At 33.5% G+C, this 21,706-nt stretch overlaps 1 protein-coding gene and 1 long non-coding RNA gene across 2 annotated transcripts; both read right to left on the minus strand.

The window, feature by feature from the left end:
* Window positions 1-256: 256 nt before the first annotated feature.
* Window positions 257-19,539, minus strand: LOC133198033 (von Willebrand factor D and EGF domain-containing protein-like). Its single transcript, XM_061334188.1, has 16 exons — window positions 19,530-19,539; window positions 19,155-19,423; window positions 18,499-18,585; window positions 17,394-17,789; window positions 15,090-15,175; window positions 14,734-14,797; window positions 14,357-14,542; window positions 12,196-12,419; window positions 6,949-7,204; window positions 6,656-6,811; window positions 5,768-5,936; window positions 5,317-5,507; window positions 3,842-4,081; window positions 1,287-1,401; window positions 986-1,133; window positions 257-437 (listed from the first exon to the last, which is right to left on the minus strand). The coding sequence occupies exons 1-16, from the start codon at window positions 19,537-19,539 to the stop codon at window positions 392-394; spliced, it is 2,643 nt and encodes an 880-aa protein (XP_061190172.1). The 3' UTR covers window positions 257-391.
* Window positions 19,540-19,644: 105 nt separating this feature from the next.
* On the minus strand, window positions 19,645-20,711 carry LOC133198581 (uncharacterized). The gene is made up of 3 exons (XR_009722502.1): window positions 20,600-20,711; window positions 20,379-20,513; window positions 19,645-19,777 (listed from the first exon to the last, which is right to left on the minus strand). It is a non-coding gene; the product is annotated as an uncharacterized LOC133198581 (long non-coding RNA).
* Between the last annotated feature and the right edge of the window lie 995 nt (window positions 20,712-21,706).

Consider the following 21,706-nt stretch of genomic DNA (forward strand, 5'->3'; position numbering starts at 1 on the left):
ATGTAAATATATCGGGAAATCTATACAACAAACAATTTGTTAAGAATGTTGCAAATTGTTTCATTTGCATGGATTCTTATAGGTCTTTGTTCGAAAAAAAAATACACAACATAAATTTCAGACACATACAGCCCCTCACAGAAAATATATGAATACATCTTTTTCTTGATCGCAAAGGATTATATTTGGTTGTTAGTTTAAACAAATATGTGGACAATGTAACACCATGATATTTTAAAGAAAAGTAATAGGACATAATATTTATTTTACTTTTCCTTTTAAATTGATCTCGTTTCGTAAGGCATGTCAGGGATTCAAAACATAAAACGAAAGATTTAAGTTGTTTGGGATAAATATTATGCAACACAGAAAGTCAACTCTGGATATCCTATCAGTTGTCCAACTTTTTCGTGTCGAAGATCTGGTTCCTGTTTTTCCTGAAGAAAAAAAAATAAAGAGTCATCTCAAACATGTTTCGTGATTGTATGAAAAACATTTTACTGACGATTGTAAATCATACAACGACTTGATTTCCTAAAGAATCCAGCAAATTGATCGAAGCGGGCTTCTTTTTATACATATTAGATGATAATTTCTTTCGATATCAATAAAATGAAATATGAAGATAATTAACGAACATTATTCAATCTCGAAAGTCCAATGAAACGATACAAATTTGGAGCAGAGCAAACACGTGACCTGAAAATTTAGAGGTGGGATAAATCCAAATCAATTTTTTTAATGCAACGTATTTCGTGATAGTATTAAAAATAGACTATAAATTAGCTTCAGTAAAGTTGGTATTGTCATTTTTAACATTTTCTCAAAACATGATATCGATTAAAATTATTTTTTGATATATACTGCTGGTGTCAGAATCTATACTGACTTGGCTTTTGTTTTAAATTACATATAAAATGCATTATTTCATTTCTTAAATCAATTTAAAAATATATTTCTTTATTGAGATATGCAATATACTTACAATTTCTTGCATGTTTTAAAAATCACTATAGCAGTGATAAAGGATACTGCAAATCCACAGAGAGAACACAAGACAACAATAATAGTCATAAGCTGGACTGAAGACAGGGAGGATTTATTGTCGGCGGTTATCGTTCCTTGCTTACAGTCTGCAAGAAATTAGATTCAAATCGAACTAGTATAAAGTGTTCAATAATCATTTCATGCCTTAATTCAACGTTAAATTAAACTATACGATATTTAGAGAGAAAAATATTGGTATTATTAAAACAGAGGGGTATTGCTCTGAAATTTAGGCTTACATTCATATACCGTCCAATTGTACCGACTAACGGTGGTATTACACATCAAACATTCGTTTACACTGCTTTCTTCCATGAAGGGCACACACATACCTTCGATGTAGCAAAAATTCTCCTATGAAAATGAATAAAATCATACAAACATATCGCACCTAAAACATTCAGCTAGAAACTCTACTTAAGTCTTCAGGGCAGTTTATTGCATAAACCAGAAGACATGCATTTAGTAACGTGTCGAAAGGTACTTTTCCCCACAATTAAGCCCTCTGCGTCGTTTTTTTCTACAGGCATATACTGTAATGTTTTGGGGGTTTCTTCACAATGAATAAGGCATTTGTCGCCTGTAGGGCAAATGAAAAAATTCACAAGTCTATTAAAACAATACAGATTCTGCGGAGAGCAAATACAGGTGTCATGGAGGAGTAAGCATTCTCTTTCGACTGGCCACACCTACAATGTGCGCCTTGTAGTGATCGTATAAGCGGAAAAAGCCATATAGAAAATAGTGTGAAAAGGGAGCTTAATATTGTATGAGGAAGGTCAGTAAACATTCGACTTAACGATAGATTGTGTTTGCTAACAAGGTAATTGTACCGACCAGAGAATTTGCGAAATATTAACTTTAATTGAGACTGTTGATATTCATGTATCATCAACTTATTTGTCATAAACTCGACTTGTTTTAGAAATAGCTCATATGTAGAACATGTTCTTCGGAATAGGATAAATTTAGAGACATAAACTCTATATGCTGGTAAAAATGCTAAATTGCTACATAAATGAAGGGAGTTGTTGATAGAAAAGTTGATGTCATCACATGTATAATATAGTTTAACTGTTAGTTTCAAATCGACATTCTTTTTCTAGTAGAATATCCGATGAAAAACGTGTAAAGCGTTCATACTAATTGTTACTTGCACACTGAATTGTCTACGGATGTTTTCTGTTTCATCCCGATCTTGACAAGAAGCATACGGCGCGAGTGACCGGTTGGCTGGGGATGCTTACTACTCTATGGTACCTGATCCCACCTCTGCTGTTTTAGAGGCCTGTGCTTGCTCTCTCCTGATTTGTATCGTTTGAATGAACTTGTGAGCTTGAATACTGTTCATTATCTCCGTATATTTCACTCTCTGGTTTCTTTTTTAAGGGGTATACTAAATCAACGTAAGAATTAAAATAAATATTCATTTTGTATACTGATAAATCATCATTTTGGAATATTTTACCCTGCGCCGTTAAGAGATTTTTGTTTACTTTGATAATGTATTGCTTGGCAATAGAGCCTTGTAAAATACCATTGTTACCAACCTCGTTATCAGCTTTTCAAAATATTTCATAATGCAGATAATACAACATATTTTTTGACCCTTGAGAGGTAAGTTATTGCTATTGGCATGCGCACTGCTCCTGTAAGCCATGGTGAAAATATTCCAGCCTTGAGCTTGACCAACTTTTCAAAATTACCCCCAACGGTTAATTCTTTTAATGTCTTCTTCATTTTCCGCTACAGAGCATCTTGTTTTCTAACGTCTGGTTAAGATTTTGAAGATAAAGACAACTTATGAAAGGAACAGGCCGACTAATATCCTACAACACTGGAAGAATACCATCTTAAGTAAGCACTTGACCTTTAGAAAAAAAAATTTTAAAATCTAATACAAGTGTAGGTTGAGTGGAATCAAGATCCAGATTTCTGTTGACACGATTTGGACGTAGTGTGCAGTATTGCTGTCCTCGAGGACAACACACCAAAATGGACTATATGTGAAAGGATTCGTCCAATAATATCATACAATAAATATGATTCTATGAATACCATCAACATCCGCCGGTATCATCCCCATATCAAAAAATATAACCCTCTTTTCTAAGAAACTCTCACAGGACACCATCCATACCAATTTCCCTCCGCTGAACCATCCCCGCAAACTTTCCGTATTATCAAACTAATTGGGAATTTTTTCCTTAAATTCTCAAAGTACACCTTTCATAGGAGAAGCGGGTATTTGTGCAACAGATTGAATGTTATTTGATGAGAAATCTATCAGGAGCTTAAACCCAGGAGAAAACGATCCCATTAACCAAAAGGGAAGACCATAGAAAATAACCAGTGTTTTATAGGTAACATTAATCACAGAAGCAATGCTACAATTGAACGAAAACTGAATGAGTATTGGAAGATTTTATGACATCAATTCAATTGATCTAATCTAGATCATCTTATATAAAGGATAAAAAAAATTATAGCAAAAAGAAAAAAAATATAATTCCTATGATTTTCAGCCGTTTGCTTCTGATTAAACTCATTGAAAATCGCCCGATCACAAGTCAAATTGTCAACTAAATCTCTTGCAGCAAATGCCATATTTTCAACAGTTTCAACAATATGTTTAAAAAAAAATGGGATGTAGAAAAAAGAATGGTTAAAGGATGTTGCGTCTTTACTAAAGGGAAGAATAAGAACAATTAGCTTTGAAATACAACTCTGCTGATAATTTTATTTTTGGTTCAATATAAAATGTGGGAAATAATTAATCTATCGTATAGCTTACCTTTAAAGTGAAAAACACATTTCCGGATTCATTATGATACTCCTGACATTCAGATTGGTAGATATAAATTTCATATGTATCAGTGAAGCGCAGACCATCATTGGAGATGTTGAACGTTATTTCAGTTATCCACAAGCCAGAGCTGTTAACAGAATGAGGACAGAAACCCTCAAACAAAGTCCTCTCCTGTAGCTGTACCTGTTTGTGTTCTTCTGTGACTGTTGTTTGGTTTACGTTTACCTGAAATAGAAATTACGAGCAAGAATATTTCTCCCCAGCCTTCACTGAAAGTGGGGGATATTAATTTGGGTCTCTCTGTCCGTCCGTCCGTTTGTATTTCTGTCTGTCTGTAACACTTTCGTTTCTGCGCGATATCTCAAGAACCCTTTGAGCTTTCGCAATGAAATTTTGCAAAGCAACTCCCTATGGCCTAAAGAATAACCCTATTTATTTTGAGATCAAAAGGTCAAGGTCATAAATTCTGTCTGTTTTAACACTTTCGTTTCCGCGCTGTATCTCGCGAATTCTTTTAGCTTTTGCAATGGAGTTTTACACAACAACTCCCTGTGGCCTAAGGAAGACCCCTATTGATTTTGAGGTTAAAAGGTTAAAGTTCAAGGTCGTTAATTTATAAATTCCGTCTGTGTGTAACACTTTCGTTTCCGGGCGATATCTCAAGAAGCTTTTGCAATGAAATTTTATACCATAACTCCCAATGGCCTCTCTCACCTCTCTCAAAGTGTCCCGCCCCTTTTTTTCTTTATTTATTGTATCAATAGTCGCTTGGCACTATTTTTAGCACAGGGACATGTGGAGAGTTATTACGTATAATACAGGTTGTCGGCGGACTTGATATTCTAATTACATCTATTAGAACTGTTTAGTAAAGGCTAAATTAGACAACGTGTATTGTGTTAAATTTTGACAATATCGAACGTGAATATAAACATCATATGTGACCTAATGTTTGAATTTAATCTGCTGTATAATCAAGTGCCTCCTTGGTCTAGGGGTATGATGCTGGCTTAGCAAGCGAGAGACCCGGGTTCAAATCCCGGACGATCCTTTTTTCTCATTTTTATTTTTTTTATTAACTAAATGATAGTACTTAACATGTGAAATGAAAAAGTTATGATGTCTGGTGTTTACAAACTCATAAAATCATTATTACAGTGTGAAAAATATTCTATATAAAAAAAACCTTCTATACACATTTTAAGGAATAAGCAATCAAATTTTTTTTATCCATATTGGCATTTTTTATATGCTTCAATTTACATGTATACATTTAATAATTGTACAAATCCAGGGGGGGGGGGGGGTCCGACCCCCAACCCCAGAACTGCGCATGCTCTTTTTTTCTCTCTAAGCGGTGGATACAAATTCTCTGAATTAGCTTGTTTCATGTTCGTTTCGATGAAGAAGATAGGGATGAATAAAGGTTTAACAAAGGAAGTCACACTTTAAATACATACTTGTTTCACATTAACGTAACACAGTGAGCCCATATTTTCCACAAAGTACTTTCCGAACATAGTAGCCTCGCTACAGTCTCTACTAGAAAGATCACAGAGACCAGCACTGGGAACACTTGTTAATGTGGGAGGTCCGAGTAAATCAAAGGAACAGTCACTTCCTCCATGTCCGCTGTCACAAGAACAGTTTCCTAATAAAGCATTATCAAATAGAAGTTAAAAAAAAATAAATAAAATTAATTCCAAATTGTGATTCGGTATTTTCACTCCTTTTTTTGAAAAATCTCTTTAATTTCTAAACTACATATTATCCGCATTAAGAGACCTCACTTTCATTCAAGGCGACCCATCCATAATTTCTGTCATAAAATAAAAAAGTTTATATATCCAGTCAGGTTTTTCGCAAAGCATAATATGTAAATACTAATGACACCTAGTCATATAATATTACCTCCGCTGCATGTTCCATGACTGCTACAATTACTAGGACAGAGATTTTGTATTGTGTAAGTGACATTAGGTTCTGTTTCCTGAAGTGTGGCATTTAACAAAACGAACGTTGTGCATTGCTCTAAAGCAGCTTCTACATGAATTTGTGTCAGGTTGTCATCACCTGTCATCTAAAGAATTGTAACTAAGTTAGCAAACATTTTCAAAACAGGAATAGCATACATTTCAAAGAAGAAAATTAAAATTTTACGAAAAAATAGTTTCAATAGTTTCGACCGATTCCATAAAAACAAGTGGAGTCGCAGAAATCTATACATTTATGTAACACCGAAATAAATTAAAATCAAACCAAGTAAGATTTTTTGCAAGTAATGCAATATTTTAGCTTTTCCATTTATAATGTTTAACTTTTAATACTTTGAAGCATTTGTTCCAGTTGTAATCATTTTTTGGGGATGGGATGTTGTTCTAATACTTATTCAATACAATAGAAGGGACAATTCAAATATTGATAATGTAATACAGTATTGTACAATAAAAATGAAACCTGTACAATATATATATATATATATATATATATATATATATATATATATATATATATATATATATATATATATATTTATATATATTTATATATATTCAAAGGGGCAATAAAGGATTAGAACGATCATTGAATTAATATAGAAAATATGCAAAACATACATTTTTTTTTAAAATGCATATGGGAAATCATATAACCTAGATTCAAAATGACATTACAAAAAATTGTCAATTATAGACTTATCAAAACACAATTAAAAAAAAATTACATGTTAAATACTGGTTATAAAGTTCAATCAGAGAAATAACAAGAATCAACACAACGTGTCTGTTATTGTGTTTTTACCTTAAGGTCCTGAATACAGTTGGACAAAGTAACATTACTAAGGTCGGTGACATACTGCTGGCAAGTCCTGTATTCCGTAGAATCATTAAAAGCCTTTAAACAGACAGCCTGAGCATAATCCTCTGTTTGCACATACGTAACTGCACGTTTGCTTCTCTGAAAAGAAATGTGCTTCAAGTTATAGTGGTATAATATTTTTACACTTAACTTATATCAAGAATACTGAGGACAATTTTTTCTTTAAATTTGCAAATGAATCCTTTGTCTATGGTGTTGCCATTTATATAAATTACCTTAATTACCACTAAAGGCTCCTGAAATGTATTTTCCCAAGATATGTCACGCTTACGCCTTCTGGTTTTCATCAGATGAATGTTACAGGTGTATTGTTTCCCTTGGTTTGAATAAGAGGGCGTGAATGTGCTATAGGAGCATTCTGTTTTACCACTTTCGGTACACGTGCAATGGGGGACTTGAATGGTAGATAAGGATTCTAATTTGCTGTAAATGGAACTGTCGCCACTCAAGAGATTCTCATTGATCGGTATTCTATAAACCAACCAAAAGACATATTGCAATAAAGAATAATATTCTTTCAACCCAGCACTGTGAAGCCATACTAAAAGATACCGACGGAGCGTAGTTATGTACAAATAGATACTGTATGAAAGGGGTGCTCATTTCTCCATGGCACCTGATCCCACCTCTTTTTTAGAGGTTTGCCATTGTTTTGCATACAATTTGTAAAGTGATAAATAGTTTGTTTGTTTGTTTGTCCCTCTCGAGAATTTTCACACATATGGAGATGCCAACACTTACCGGATGATGATTGCAAATTTATACATGTGTACTTGGCACTCGTGGCCATTGAGCAGTGAGGGGTCTTTTTCTTGCTAACACCTTCTACGATACGGGACTTCGGTTTATACGGTCTAATCCGAAGGACCGGTCTCCACATCCCGTAGTGGATTCGAAACCGTGACGTAAAGATCAGCTCCTTACTCCGCGGTTCTAGAGCAGACGTTCTAACAACTGCGTGCGCCACGCGGGCGACAATGGACTTCTGAGAGGTTCGTTTAATTCAATCATTTCCTTACAATAAACAGTAAGTAAAATGAATACGTTGAACCCCAAAATTCTATTTTTATTCAAACATTCACAATATTGGCTTGTTTTATAGATTTAAAAACAGTATGGTTGCAGAAAGTTGGAATTTTTCATATCTTCTGAAGTTTACAATTTCTTAATATTTTAGAAAGAAAGGGGGCGTACAAGGCGAGGATAATTCCAGCTCTTTTTAAAAGTTCATGGAAAAGTTATGTAACCAGAGTTATGTATTATTAAAATATTAAATGCAATTTGCGCTGCTTTCATATATGTGAGTATGTGGTATGAAAGACTGTGTGATTGTGGCATTGGTATTTTTAGACACTGGACAAACGGTCACATGACTTTACAATTCTATTCACTAAATTCCCGCTTTTTCTTACTAACGACCCGCACTCCTATCCTAACCATTGAACCGGTTAGACGTATCACTCAGTGTAAATTCCATACAGATAGTAATTTTTGTATTCTTACTTGTGTGTGTGTCCCGGTAAGAACTAAACTTATAAAATGTTTTCTTATGTAAAGTCTGAGATGTTTCAATTGTCAGTCTAAATGTTTGTAACGTTTGCGTTTTGTGTCGTCTATATGTTTTTTTTTAAATTATAATATTTATATTTTATATTTTATTGATAAAGTTGCAAGTGAAGCACTTTTTGCTGGAAAATGGGTTTATCGGAGCCACAATAAGTGATTTTTGAATATGAATGGGTTAAGTCTCCATTCTGCATTAACGTTTATATGACAGAAAGGTAAATTTGTTTCCAACAAATGGAGTCTGAACCCATTCTATATGAAAATCGAACATTTCCGAAACGAAATTTACGCTTCGACAAACTCGATTATTTAAATTACATAAAAGAAGACTTCGTGGCATAGTGGTTATCGCGTTCAGTCTAATAAAAGATCAAACTAAATATGTCGCAACGCCACGAATGCCCCCGCAGGCAGCCAAATTTCTTCTTCTTTTTTTTTTTCTAATTTCAAGAGGATTAACTCTGTGGATAGTCATCGAACCACGACTTAATTCAAACTTGACCTATATTTTCTGGTAAAATACCTGCATATGCTATTCCAACCTTATATATACATCCCTATAAAAGTTAGAGTAAAAACTGAAAATGTTTTTTTTCTAAGTTCTAGCGGGATAACTCTGTCAAAAATCATCGAACCCTGACCAAATTAACTTGACTTGCGTATTCCTATGACGTATCCTTATGTCAAATTTGAGATGAATGTAACGACAAAGATTTATGATAAATGTGATGACTTTTAACTTTTTTAATCGTCAACTTCCCTTCGTTTTAAGTTCTTTTTTTTAGAATTTTTTTTTAGCGATTTACCCCTATCACCTGCATATGGGGTTTACATGTATGTCTCTAAGTTGATGTGATACGAAAGAGCATGCTCTACACACGAACTATTTCTTAGACGAGGCGAGCTCTTGACACAGGTGGAAGAAACAGGAATATCAACAGTCTCAATGAAAGTCATAATTTTGCAAGTTCTATGGTCGATACAATGACCCTTTCAGCAAATACAATCTATCATTAATACAAATGCTGACTGGTGTTTTTCATTCTTATTGTTAGGTCATTTTTTACATACATAATTGTCTACAGATTTTTTTGTGTTTTTCCTGATCATGGCATGGAGAACACGGCGAGTGTGACCGGTCGGCAGGGGGTGCTCACTCTTCATGGCACCTGATTCTCAACAATTGGTGGTTTAGAGGTCCGTGTTTGCTTTTGTCCAGATTTGTACAAATTGAATGGACTTGTGAGCTTGAATACTGTTCGTTATCAATATATTTCATTGTGAAAGTAGTCAAAGAATATTTTGAGATAGCAGTTATAGTATACACAGAAATAAATCGTGAAAATCCGCACTGTTTTGGGTGCTATAATATACCATTTATTTTCTCAAAGGATAGTATGGTAGCCCTCTGGTCATTCATCGCAATTTTTAAACCAGCGAGCTACAAATCTGCAGCTAAGGTGTAAGTATGAAATCTAGTGAATTGTGTTGTACATGTAAATTACTGCAAAAATTAAATAATAATTATAACAGATTTATTAACTACCGTTCGTGATTTCATGAAAGCAGCAGCAGCAACTTTCAAGTCAAGAAATATTTATCTTTTCTGCGTTTGAAAACAAAAAATGTTAAAACATCAAAATCAAACCGTGACTTACAAACGAGAAAATTTATATTGTTTTAATTAAGGAATGACCTGTGAATATTTGTTCAATTTCTGAAAGTATTATATTTCAATAAATTAAAGGTTTCGGAACCAAAAAATTTCACTTTTATGAAGACAAAATAATTTTTGTCTGTCCCAAGACAAAAATATTGCCTTACTTCTTCCTCCTTATTGTACACGTGCGCAGACAGCAGACCTACCTACCCTTTTTATTGGGAGGGTGTAATTTCAATACTCATTTTGGTGGAATTTCAAGGTAAAGGCGTAATCCTTTATGTTTCCCTAGTTTGATATTTTGTAATAATATTACAGTGCCTGGATAAACCGGTAATTGTACAAAAAAGCAAGCATGAATGTTTCTCTTTCACATTATTTATTGACAAAAAGTCTATGTGTTGTAAAACTGGTAACCTAAATGCAGTCATATCAAACTTATTTAAACTTACATGCTTAATGAACGTTTGGTTAAATTCTAGCAAATCATATAATTCAGAGCTTCATTTCCATGTTAATATAACTTCTACATTATTGCTCAATGTAGTTTTTGTTTTCTATATATTTACTTCTTTCTATGTTGTTCTAAGCAATGTAAGAATAAAGTGAATTGAAAATTAAACCGACTTTATTTATTGCACATTTCATTCAATAGTTTTCTAATCTTTGACATGCCATCCGTTTTAAAAAGGCTTCTTTAAAACTACAATGTATAATAGTATTTTTTTTTGTATCGTAAATAAGCATATCGTGAAGAATCGAAATCCTCTATTAAAAGCGTAAAATTATATTTCATACGTAACAGCGTATTTTTGGTAAAAAGCAGAAGAATTACGCCAAAAGCGGAAGGGTAGTAAGGTCTGAGACAGTTTGAAGAAGTGACCATGATCTCACGTTCCAAAAAAAAAAAAAAAAAAATAAATGTCTGTAGACCAAGAAATTTTATACAATCTTTTACACCTATAATATCTTATACAATCTTGTATCGTATATATTTATACAATCAAAAAAATTATAAGAACATGTATTTCTCACGTTTGTATGTTCAAATTCAATGTTGTTGCCAAGTATACGCTAGATATGAATAACAGAGACGGTAAGTGTAACCTTGTGTTGGGACATCGGTTAATTTTCAAAATCGATCATCGGTCGGAATCGGTTACTGCTTCCGATGCAATTTTACCGATTATAATCGGATGTCATAGTTCTGTATATAAAAAGAAGACTATTACAAGTATTTCATACATGTATTATTTCTTTATCATGAATATATAAAATATATAATATATTGTTTTCTTTGATGTTTTGCTTCTTTCAAACTTTCCACATATGCACGTTTGGGTTCCTAATCACCTCTGCTTTTTGCTATTTCGCTTTGTAACACATTAGGCGCAATATTCTTTCATTACTATGAAATGAATTTTAAACCGGGAACGGATTATTCCAGATTGCATTTTATACAAAGTACGTTTCCGATGATAAATTATGAAAAATAAAAATCGATCATCGGAATCGGTAGCATATTTTTCGTTGACAATCGATGTTCTCTGATTATCGGTACAACACAAGTGTAACCTTTGTTGTTCCGGCACTTATATTTTTCAGTCATTACAGTTTAATTTATTATATCTTCGCTATGATAATATTTTTCATACATCTTTAGCGTTATGATATATCTTCAAGGAAACGCATGATTTTGACTCATTTTGTAACTTAAAGTGATTGACCTTGCAAGACGATGGATAAACGAGGTATATCGGTGTTCAAAATGTGTAAACAAATTACGATGGAATAAATGTAATACACTCTCTCAATTTGAATATAATTATGGCATTTAACGAAGGTTAACATTGTAATTTATTCTCTTTCAAAATTATATTCATTTTCAATGTGAAATAAGTACTTGATCCGCTGTAAACCTCATTTAAATGCGTCCAACTTAACCAATTGGATGACATCGTGTCAACAAGTGCACTGTGATTTTCTACTTGTTTATACCTTGCTGTGTGGTATTAATCTTGCGTCGTAATCAAAAACTTCTTTACTGCTTAAAATTTTATTTAATTCATTTTCATTTTGAAGGGTGAAGTGATCTTACAGCAAAAAATGTCCGGATAAATTAAGCTCCGCTTTCTTTTTTTTAAGCATAAACAGTGCTGCAAAAAGTTTTAAATGGTACATCTTTTTTAATAATAATGGTTCTTGAATTATGTTTCTAAAATATTTTGATATTTACCTCCAAGAGTCAGAGAAATTGTTTGGAAACATCAAGTTAATACTATCTCTGATGTTGCTGTCCCTTCTTTTAAAGTCATTTTCTTTTACACCGTCAAAGTATCCACATAAACCATCAGCCTTCCTTACATCTAACGTGGAAGGAACGATGTCCAAATTTATGTTAAAATACCCATTCCATTCCATTATGTAAATAGAGAGGGATGTACCGGTTGGAAAATGCACCTGGAAATGACATCTCGAAGGTAATCATAAGATTAACTATACAAGAAAAAAATATATGTTGAAAAAGAACTATTTCTAAGTTTCTAAATTTTCTAAGCAAAATTCGATCTCATAGTTCACTGAAACAAAACATATAGTTAACAGTACAAAAACGCGGACTCCTGGAAATACCAGAAATGGAACGCAGTGCCTAGGATGAGTTCACAACTCCTGCCGACTGGCCACATCGACCTCGAACTGCATTAATCAGGGAGTTGAAGTGATAGCTAAATTGTCTTCTATGGTCAATAGAACGAGCATAGAATTTACGAAATGCTGACTTTAAACTAGGTTTTTGAAAACTTTGCAACATCAAGTTATTTGTAAGTGACCTGCCTCGGTTTCAAAAATTATCGTTCTCTAAGCATGGTCGTTAGTATCAGTAAGTCGGGGGACATAAACGCCATTGATTGATTGAATTAATGTTGTTTTACGTCGCTATCGAGAATTTTTTCATTCATAAAGAGACGTCAACATATACAGGTGAATGGCTTTAAATTTAGACCTTTACTCGGTACTCAGGGCTATAGAGCAGTGAGGGATCTTTATCGTGCCAATACTTACCGTGACACGGGGCCTCGGTTTTTAAGGTCTCATCCGAAAGACCCGCAACTTTCACTTCAAAGTGCCGACTGCTTGGCAAAGTAACAGTTGCCACCAATTTTTTATCGACTTTGGTCAGTCGCGGTCGTGATTCGAACACACGACCTTCCGATCACGGAGCGAGCGCTCTACCGACTGCGCTACCGTGACGGTTATCCAACAGATTGTTGGAAGACCCTTGCTCCAAAATTATTATATAACTTATTTATGAGGATCTCGAGCATTCTTTAAATATGAACCTTGGAGTACGTGTAGAATTAGTTATCTTATAAATGACCAACCACATGATACGAAAAGTTTCCGAGTTCAATTTGTATTGAAGAAACAGTTGTTTATGATATCAACTAGTCTAGTGTTAATTGTTTTTTGAGGATTATCCTTATAAGAAAGTAATAATACGTTTTGATAATTGACCTATGAAAAACGTTAAGATTTTATTTTTTTAAATGTTCTTTGCAAAGTATGAAATGACTATGTTATAATTTTGGCAATTATGCTGTGTCCGGTATATTCTGTATTTTGATGTGATTTTTCAAAATAGTTTTAATAAACTATAATTGCAACAACATATTTTTTAAAAAGTAATTTAATAAATATTGTTGATATTATTTTTTATTAAATTTGTGAACTCAATATGAGTCCATAATTAAAATTTAAATTCTAGATCCTTTTAACTCGTACAAACACGTTCCTTTTTCAATTATAATAAAATCATGCTTTTAATTTTGGAATTTGGAATGACAATGAAGATACAGAGACTGAACAATGAGTGAACGTTGTCTGCAAAATAAATGTTAAAGTAAGCAAAAGGTGAGCGTATGGGAAAATTGGAAAGTAGAACGCTTCAAATATTGTATGACCTGGACATGATTTTAATTAAGAGGCAGACGATTTAATTGATTCTGTATACCTCAACTTCCAATGCGGGGTATATTGATAAAATCATTGTCTACTACCATAAAGCGTCAAGCCTAATGGTTGTGCCAAGTTAGTACATGCATCAGATATGGATATACATATAATCTGCATCAAAGTGAAAATGCTTACAGAGTTTCCAAGAAAATTGTTATTCTCACATAGGTGCTGAACCGCACAATACTAAATTACCTTTAAGACCAGTATGCCTCTTAGCTTAAGAAGATAAAAGTGGTATAGACAGTGCGCACTAAATTGTAAATTGAAAAAAAAATAATTCAGCAACGGGGACTTTAAGGTTCGGAATTCAGTTTAAAAATTAATATATTAAAATTATTGAAATTCTATTAATTTTAATTATTTCCATTAATAAAATATACCTTATAGTGTTTGTCATGAATTTTTGTCACTTTTAAACTATTGTCCTCACACAGTTCAAAATTGATGACGCCATTATCTCCACAGAGATCCATTAGAAAAACATCTCTTCCTGCTCTTGCTGCAACTGCGCAGACGCACCAAGGACCGTTGTATGAAGGGAAACAAAGGTGATGTTTTGACTGAATCTTTAAGTAGATGTCATGAATTAAAAGTTTTAAATTTTTTGCTACAAAAAGTATGTGACACTTTACTGTCTTTATTTTATGTTTCAGGTCATTCAATAGAATTATTTAATATACAATTACGTATATTTGTCTAATTTCAATGATTACTTAAAGTTACACAGCACTTGAACCTTCTACTTTTTTCTGATTACCCATTGTAAATAAGCTTGATTCCTATAGTTTATAAGCTCTCCTGACGTCTGACATTCGTATGGGCTGTTTAAAAAAAGAATTGTTCAATAAAAAATAAAAAAGAAATATCATTTATATAAAATAATCCCAACATTTGCGGTGAATGAGTATTTTTAATAAATTGCAATCATTTTATTTGAAATTTGCAGAACTGAAAAGGCCTTATGCATATGCAAGTGATTTTAAATGCTGATGTGTTTTACTGATATTGATCATGTACTGTTCTCCAAAAAAAGAGAGATGAACTTTTATGATGCAGTTTATATTGATTTCACTCTTTAAAGCTGTCTGACTAATGACAAACATTAATTCTTACACTCCATCAAATGTATACATGTGTGGGTCTGCATGTACGCCACATGATCGTCCTTTCCATTGCTGGTTAGTATCCCATACACGTATCTATGGAAAATATAGCCAGCTTCCATCATCATCAAAGCACAGTAAAGTATAATACTAAGGTATAATGATTTTTTTTCACTTGTGCAATGCTGCCAAATATGTTGATGGGGGAAAATAGCCAAATACACACACATAATACACTTTTAATTGAAATAAGAAGTGTATATATAGAATTATGCAATCTTATCATAGTGTGCATACAGATTCACTTAAAGTCGGACTAAATGTGTAAGAAAACTTTAATTTATTGTTTTTAAAATATAGATGTATTTAAAGATATGAGATAGAAGAAAGAACAAGTTGTTACTGAATCCATCAACTCTAATGATCTACGCAATAAGTGTTAAATTGAAAACTTGAAATACACATATATTTATTATGTTTATGTTTCACAAACAATGAATTTTACATTGACGTTAAGTGGCATTTTACTTTATCCATTGAAACGCACTATATTACACTATTGTAAAAAGAGTTGATAAGTTTCATTATACATATACACGGTTTGTTTTTAATCAACGCAAGAAATTAAAGACACCCGATTCAGAAGAATCAGAAATCATGACAAGTTCGTTCTTTGACAGATGAGCTTTAATATAGATGAAATTGAATCCGTTTTCCGTTGATTGACTCTTGCGACGACCATTAGGGAAAATATCTTTGTTGAATCGAACCATGAAAAAGAAATTCTGTTATAGTACTGATATTTGATTTTAAAAAAAATGTGAAGGTATGTTTTCAAGACGAGAGACTTTCAATCTCTTTCACGTTTTTGCGTTTAGGAGTGTTTTAGCTCACCTCAGTGAAGTGAAAAGGGGGGGGGGGGGACTACCCTCGGCGTCGGCGTCCTACGTTAAAATTTTTTGGAGCAGATTTCTTTGAAGTATTTCTATGCACTACATTAATCAGATATACATGAAAGATGCTTCTTGTATATATCATTATACCAGTCAAGGTTTCGGATGCTGCAATTCCAGCTAAAGAATGATCAGATTTATGTTTTTGGAGGAGGTTTACTTTTTATGAGCAGGTGAACGTTTTTAGACCAGGTCTCATTTCCAAATGCCTATAGGCTATATGCTGACTAACTTGCATAAATGATACATCAAAGTATGTACACTACCAAGCTCGCTTCGGATACTGGACCTGACCTACTCTTTCCGTCTGAGTAACAAGGTTAAATAAAGCAGTTTCATTCTAAAGTGATGATAAGCCCTATGTTGACCAAACATGGATGATACATCTTAGGATGCACACTATGAAACTTGTTTCGGATGCTGGATATGATCTACATTTTCCGGATGAGCGACCAGTTTAAAGTTTTTGAAGCAGGTCACATTTCAAAGAAGGTATATGTCCTATGTGGACTGAACTTGCATGGATGATTTCTTCTAAGGATACATGCTGTCAGGCTTGATTCAGATGCTGATCTGAACTACTTTTTTCAGATGAGTGATTAGGCTAAAATTTTTTTGGAGCAGGTTCAATCTAAAATAACTGTTTGTACTATCTGGACCCATTACAAAAATGCGCACTACTGGACTCTCTTCGGAAGCTAAATTTGACCTACATTACCAAATGAGTGACCAGGTTAAAGTTTTTTGGAGCAGTTATTTTCGTTCGTGACTAAAAGTCTTATTCTAACCACCTTTGCACTGAAGATGTATTTATTGATACACACTTCCAGACTTGCTTCTAATGATTGATTTGACCTACATTTTCCAGAAAAAGTGACTAGGTTAACGTTTTTTGGAGTAGGCCTAGCTTAAGCAATTATTAGACCTACCTGGAAGAAACTTGCAAATATGACGTATCATGAGATGAACACTACAAATCCTGTTTCAGATGCTGGATCTGACCTACATTTTTTTGATGAATGAAGAGAATAAAATTTTTAGAGGTCTATTTTCAAGTAACTTTAAAACATTCCTGAACCTAACTTGCATGGATGATTTATATAGGGATGCACGATACTAGTTTATTAGTGTATTGTGGGATTTTGCCTGAATTAGAGGAAACATTCACTGAAGTGAGCTCTGTAATCTCTGATTACCTATGTTGAAACACATTGTATAACTTGCACGAACTTTTCATCATTTTTCTAAAAACTTTTAAAAACTTACGAATTAAATTGAATTTTTATTTTTATTTCAAGAATCCGAAAGATCTTCATGTAATGAGGCTGCTGAACATTTTTTCATGAAGTCAATGGACTTACCAAAATATCTTGCAAAGAAACATGTTCAAATATTTTACTGCCAATCCCATTCGTACCGCCAGTCTTCAAATGCAGGGTCATGTGAGTACTAATGACGTAACCATCTGTGTCTTTGCTATAAACAGGAAAAAAGATTTTTTGCCTCCATTCGCCGTTTTCATATTTGTGCTTCTCATGATAACCAAAGCTTTTAACTTTGACTTCGCAGTGGTTAGAAGAACCGCCACCGCCGGTTGTAGAGGCGCCACCTGTTTCGAAAGCCAAGTGGATGTTAAGGTCACTAACGGGTTGTAGAACACCATTTATAAAAAGCGATTCAGAAGCAAACGGTATTGTCATTTCAAGTGCAATGTTTTCTGACCCTTTTCTTTCCAATTCTATGTTAGGATTTATTACCTGCAAAAAGATATTTTATGAAAGAATATATAAACACAAAGCATAAAAAGAGGCCCATATGCCACAACGCTCACCTGAGTCACGCTGTCCCTTATGTTCTTCATCATATCCCCCTTGTATTTCCTTTTATACCTTATTGAGGCTCCACCAAACACCCGGAAGCCATGATTTGAATAATTTAGAAGGTTCACTACCTCGAAGGCGTTCACATAAGATTCACCTTATTTGGTCTTGTGATTCTTGAGAAGAAGACTTCTCCTATACATTTAGATGTAGAATTTTGTTTCCAATTGTGACCCCACCCTACCCCCGGAAGCCAGGATTTGGAATTTAGTATTTATACTACCCCGTGAAGCTTCAACCTTAGTTCCTTTTCTGGCCCAGTGGTTCCTGAGAAAAGTTTTTAAATCAAATGACCCCTCCCTTATTTTGTCTTTTCTTGATTATGCGCCCTTAGAAGGAGGCTTGGTCCTTGATTTTAATAATTTTAAGTCCCCTTCACCCAAGGATACTTTGTCAAAATCAACCTTGATTAAATTTACCCATTGGTTCTTAGGAAGAAGTTGAAAATGTGAAAAGTTTACAAATGGACAGTTTGAAATACGTACGGACGACGGGTGATCAGAAAATTTCTCTTAAGCTTACAGATGAGCTAAAAAGGAATAATCCTATTTAAATGATGCCAAAACTTTTACAATTAAATCCATACACGTATTCCGGCGAAGAATGGATTTCCAACTTTGGTGCGACAAGGGAGGTTTTCCTTCTTTCGTTTTGCTCCAACTTTACAGTGTACCTTATAAAGATGGAAAAAAAGTTACATTACATATAACTATATGAACAATAGTAAAACTATTTTTTTAATCATTAACGTACATGTTTTCATATAACTACATGTATCTGAATTAATTGGACATGGAAACAAACTTTTAAATGAATATGGGTAAAAAACATTTTCAATAAACATTTGACACCGTTCACGGTAGCTCAGTCGGTAGAGCGCTCGCTCCGTGATCGGGAGATCGTGAGTTCGAATCTCAGCCTCGACAGACCTAAGTCGATAAAAAATAGGTAGCAACTGTTCCTTCGCCATGCGTTCGGCACTTTGAAGTGAAAGTTGCGGGTCCTTCGGATGAGACCTTAAAAACCGACGCCCTTGTCACGGCAGGCGTTGGCACATAAAGATCCCTCACTGCTCAATGGCCCTGAGTGCGGAGTAAAGGTCAAAATTTGAAGCCCTTCACAGGTATAAGGTGACGTCTCTATATGAGTGACAATTTCTCGAATGGGACGTAAAACAACATACAATCAATCAATCATTTGACATTTTATCGACGTAATATATGAACAATAATTATTACTTACATCTAATCCAATTTTCTTGTTAAATTCCAGAATATCATAAGCCGATAGCACTGCTGTGTAATTACTAGACACATCAACGGTCTGATTAAGTACGTTTGTTCCATTTATGAACCAAGATACATCATAAAACAAGTTTTCATCAGTTTTTATGCTGAAGGTACACAATAGGTTTACAGCAGGGTCATGTCTGACCATATTATTTATTTCTTCTCTTCTCCAGGTCATCTTGTTATAGATAACGGATACAGCTGAAGGTGCCCAATCTACACCTAGAAAAACAACCCAAGCAATCCACAAAAGAAAATGGCCCAGTAAAAATAACATGTTAAGAAATGCATTTACATACTATGAATGTTACAGAAATATGAAACTTACAGTAATCCATGTCCACTAAAAAGAAATGGAAAAACCCTCATGAATATAGTACAGTATATCAAGATAAATTAAAAAAGACAAAACGACAAGAAAAAACTGTAACCCACTTGCGTCACATGTGTCGTTAATCAACCCAGCAGCGCATCCTCCATAGCAAGATCCAGAAACTCGGTCGAATGAGTTCGGTGTGATGCAGTAATTACTACATTTTAGAGAGCAGTTATTCCCGTACCAGCCGGTGCTGCATGCTGTATCAAAATTTTTATTTTACAATTCATTAACCATATTTCTGAATGAATCGTGGTTTATAGGCCCCAAAATCATAAATTTAACACAGACTCTAGTAAATTCTGTACAACTTTTGAAATGATCAAATTTTCATTGAGTGTTTGTATTTGAATATTTTACGAAATTGCAACTTTTTAAAAATGTTCGTAGAATTAAAATCAATATTCAAAATCTAAAATTTGACCTGAGTATTCTCATTTTATGATCTTAAAGCTAGATGTGGTCCTTTCTTTTAAGTCAGTTAATATGGACAAGTAACAAACTGAGGTTCAAAGTAATGCTTTATAGATGTATTGCATGTCTTCCGAGACAAGTTTGTTTGTTTGTTTGTATGTTGTTTAACGTCCCTCTCAAGAATCTTTCACTCATATGGAGACGCCACCACTTGCCGGTAGTGAGCTGCGAATTTTTAAGACAAGTAAACAACTCTTAGATTGAAACTTAAAAAAGTGGTTTAGCCTTGGTTTTTTTTTTTTTTTTTTTTTTTTTTTTTTTTTTTTTTCAATACAAATACAGAGTTTTATTTATACAGTATAATGTAGAACAGGAGAAAATCCTTACGTTGATTACATTGAGTTGTTGTCCATCCTTTCGCACAGCCAAATAAGCAATTTCCAGTCACGTGATCACAAGTTTCATTGAAACATTGTCCGCATCGGTAAACACAGTTGGCACCGTATGTGTTATTTGAACACTCTACAATGTATATAGTTAAAAGATTAAGAAAAGAGCCCGCTTTAATTACTTTAACTGTATAAACATTATTGTTTTATGTACTCTACCTTCTGTACAGTTTTCTCCAGTGTAACCAATCTTACAAACACAGGACCCGTCTACAGCGTTACATTGGTCACAGTTCTGCCAGCACGGTTTACAGGGACTTCCGTAGTGATTGGCGGGGCATCCTTTAATGAAAATATTTTTCTCTCAATGTAAATTAGAATGTTATGCATCCTTTTTAATTTGTTTTACATTATTTAGTTTATTAAGGTAGTATGAGTGTGAGATGAAAGTAATGGAAAACAAATGATTTTGGTATCAATGGATACACATATGTATAAAGGATGCTTAATTATAAAATAAAGAAAAAGAGTGTAGCCGTTTGCCATCTAGGGGTTGCAAACTAAGGGAAGGAACTCTGTGTAATTTTTTTCCTTAAAAATATAGTCCGTATATCAATTTAAATAAATAAGTCAAAGATGACGTAAAATTTTAAAATATTTATTAGTAAACATGTAACATCTGTTCTAACATTTAAAATAATAAAAAAAAAAAATTATAACAATTTCTACACTTTACTCGCAGCGCCACCTATGATGTCTAATTTTGAACAGCGAAATACATAAATCGTTGATCTTAAACAAATTGTAAAGCACAGACAGAGTAATGGAAATAGAAAAAGCAACTTATTTTCATAAAATATAATAACAATCAATCAATGTGTCCAAATTTCAGAAAAAAGAGTGGAGCCATTTTGAAAATATTCAGCCCGAATTTCCTCTGATCAGCTTTTCTCTGCAAAATTTTCATGTTTACGACTGCTCTAAAATTGTCTTCAATTACAATTCAATAAGAACAAATTAAATGGAAAATGAACTTGGTACAGTATTTCATGAACTATATATTACCTGAACAACTTTCATTTGTAACATTTAAAAAAAGTTAATGTTTCATAATGTCCTCACAACGCCACCTTTATATCGTCCATTGACTCACAATGAAATATGGAAAATGTGAATCGTCATCACATATTTTACAACATACAGAATAATGGAAATAAAAAAAAGCATATTTGTATGAAATATAACAACAATCAATCAATGTGTCCAAATTTCAGAAAAAAAGAGGGGAGCCATTTTGAAAATATTCACCCCGAATTTCCTCTGAAC

Source organism: Saccostrea echinata, unplaced genomic scaffold (assembly GCF_033153115.1).
Source record: "Saccostrea echinata isolate AGI-Se365-2 ecotype Australia unplaced genomic scaffold, CSIRO_AGI_Sech_v1 ptg000033l, whole genome shotgun sequence".
Lineage (NCBI taxonomy): Eukaryota > Metazoa > Mollusca > Bivalvia > Ostreida > Ostreidae > Saccostrea > Saccostrea echinata.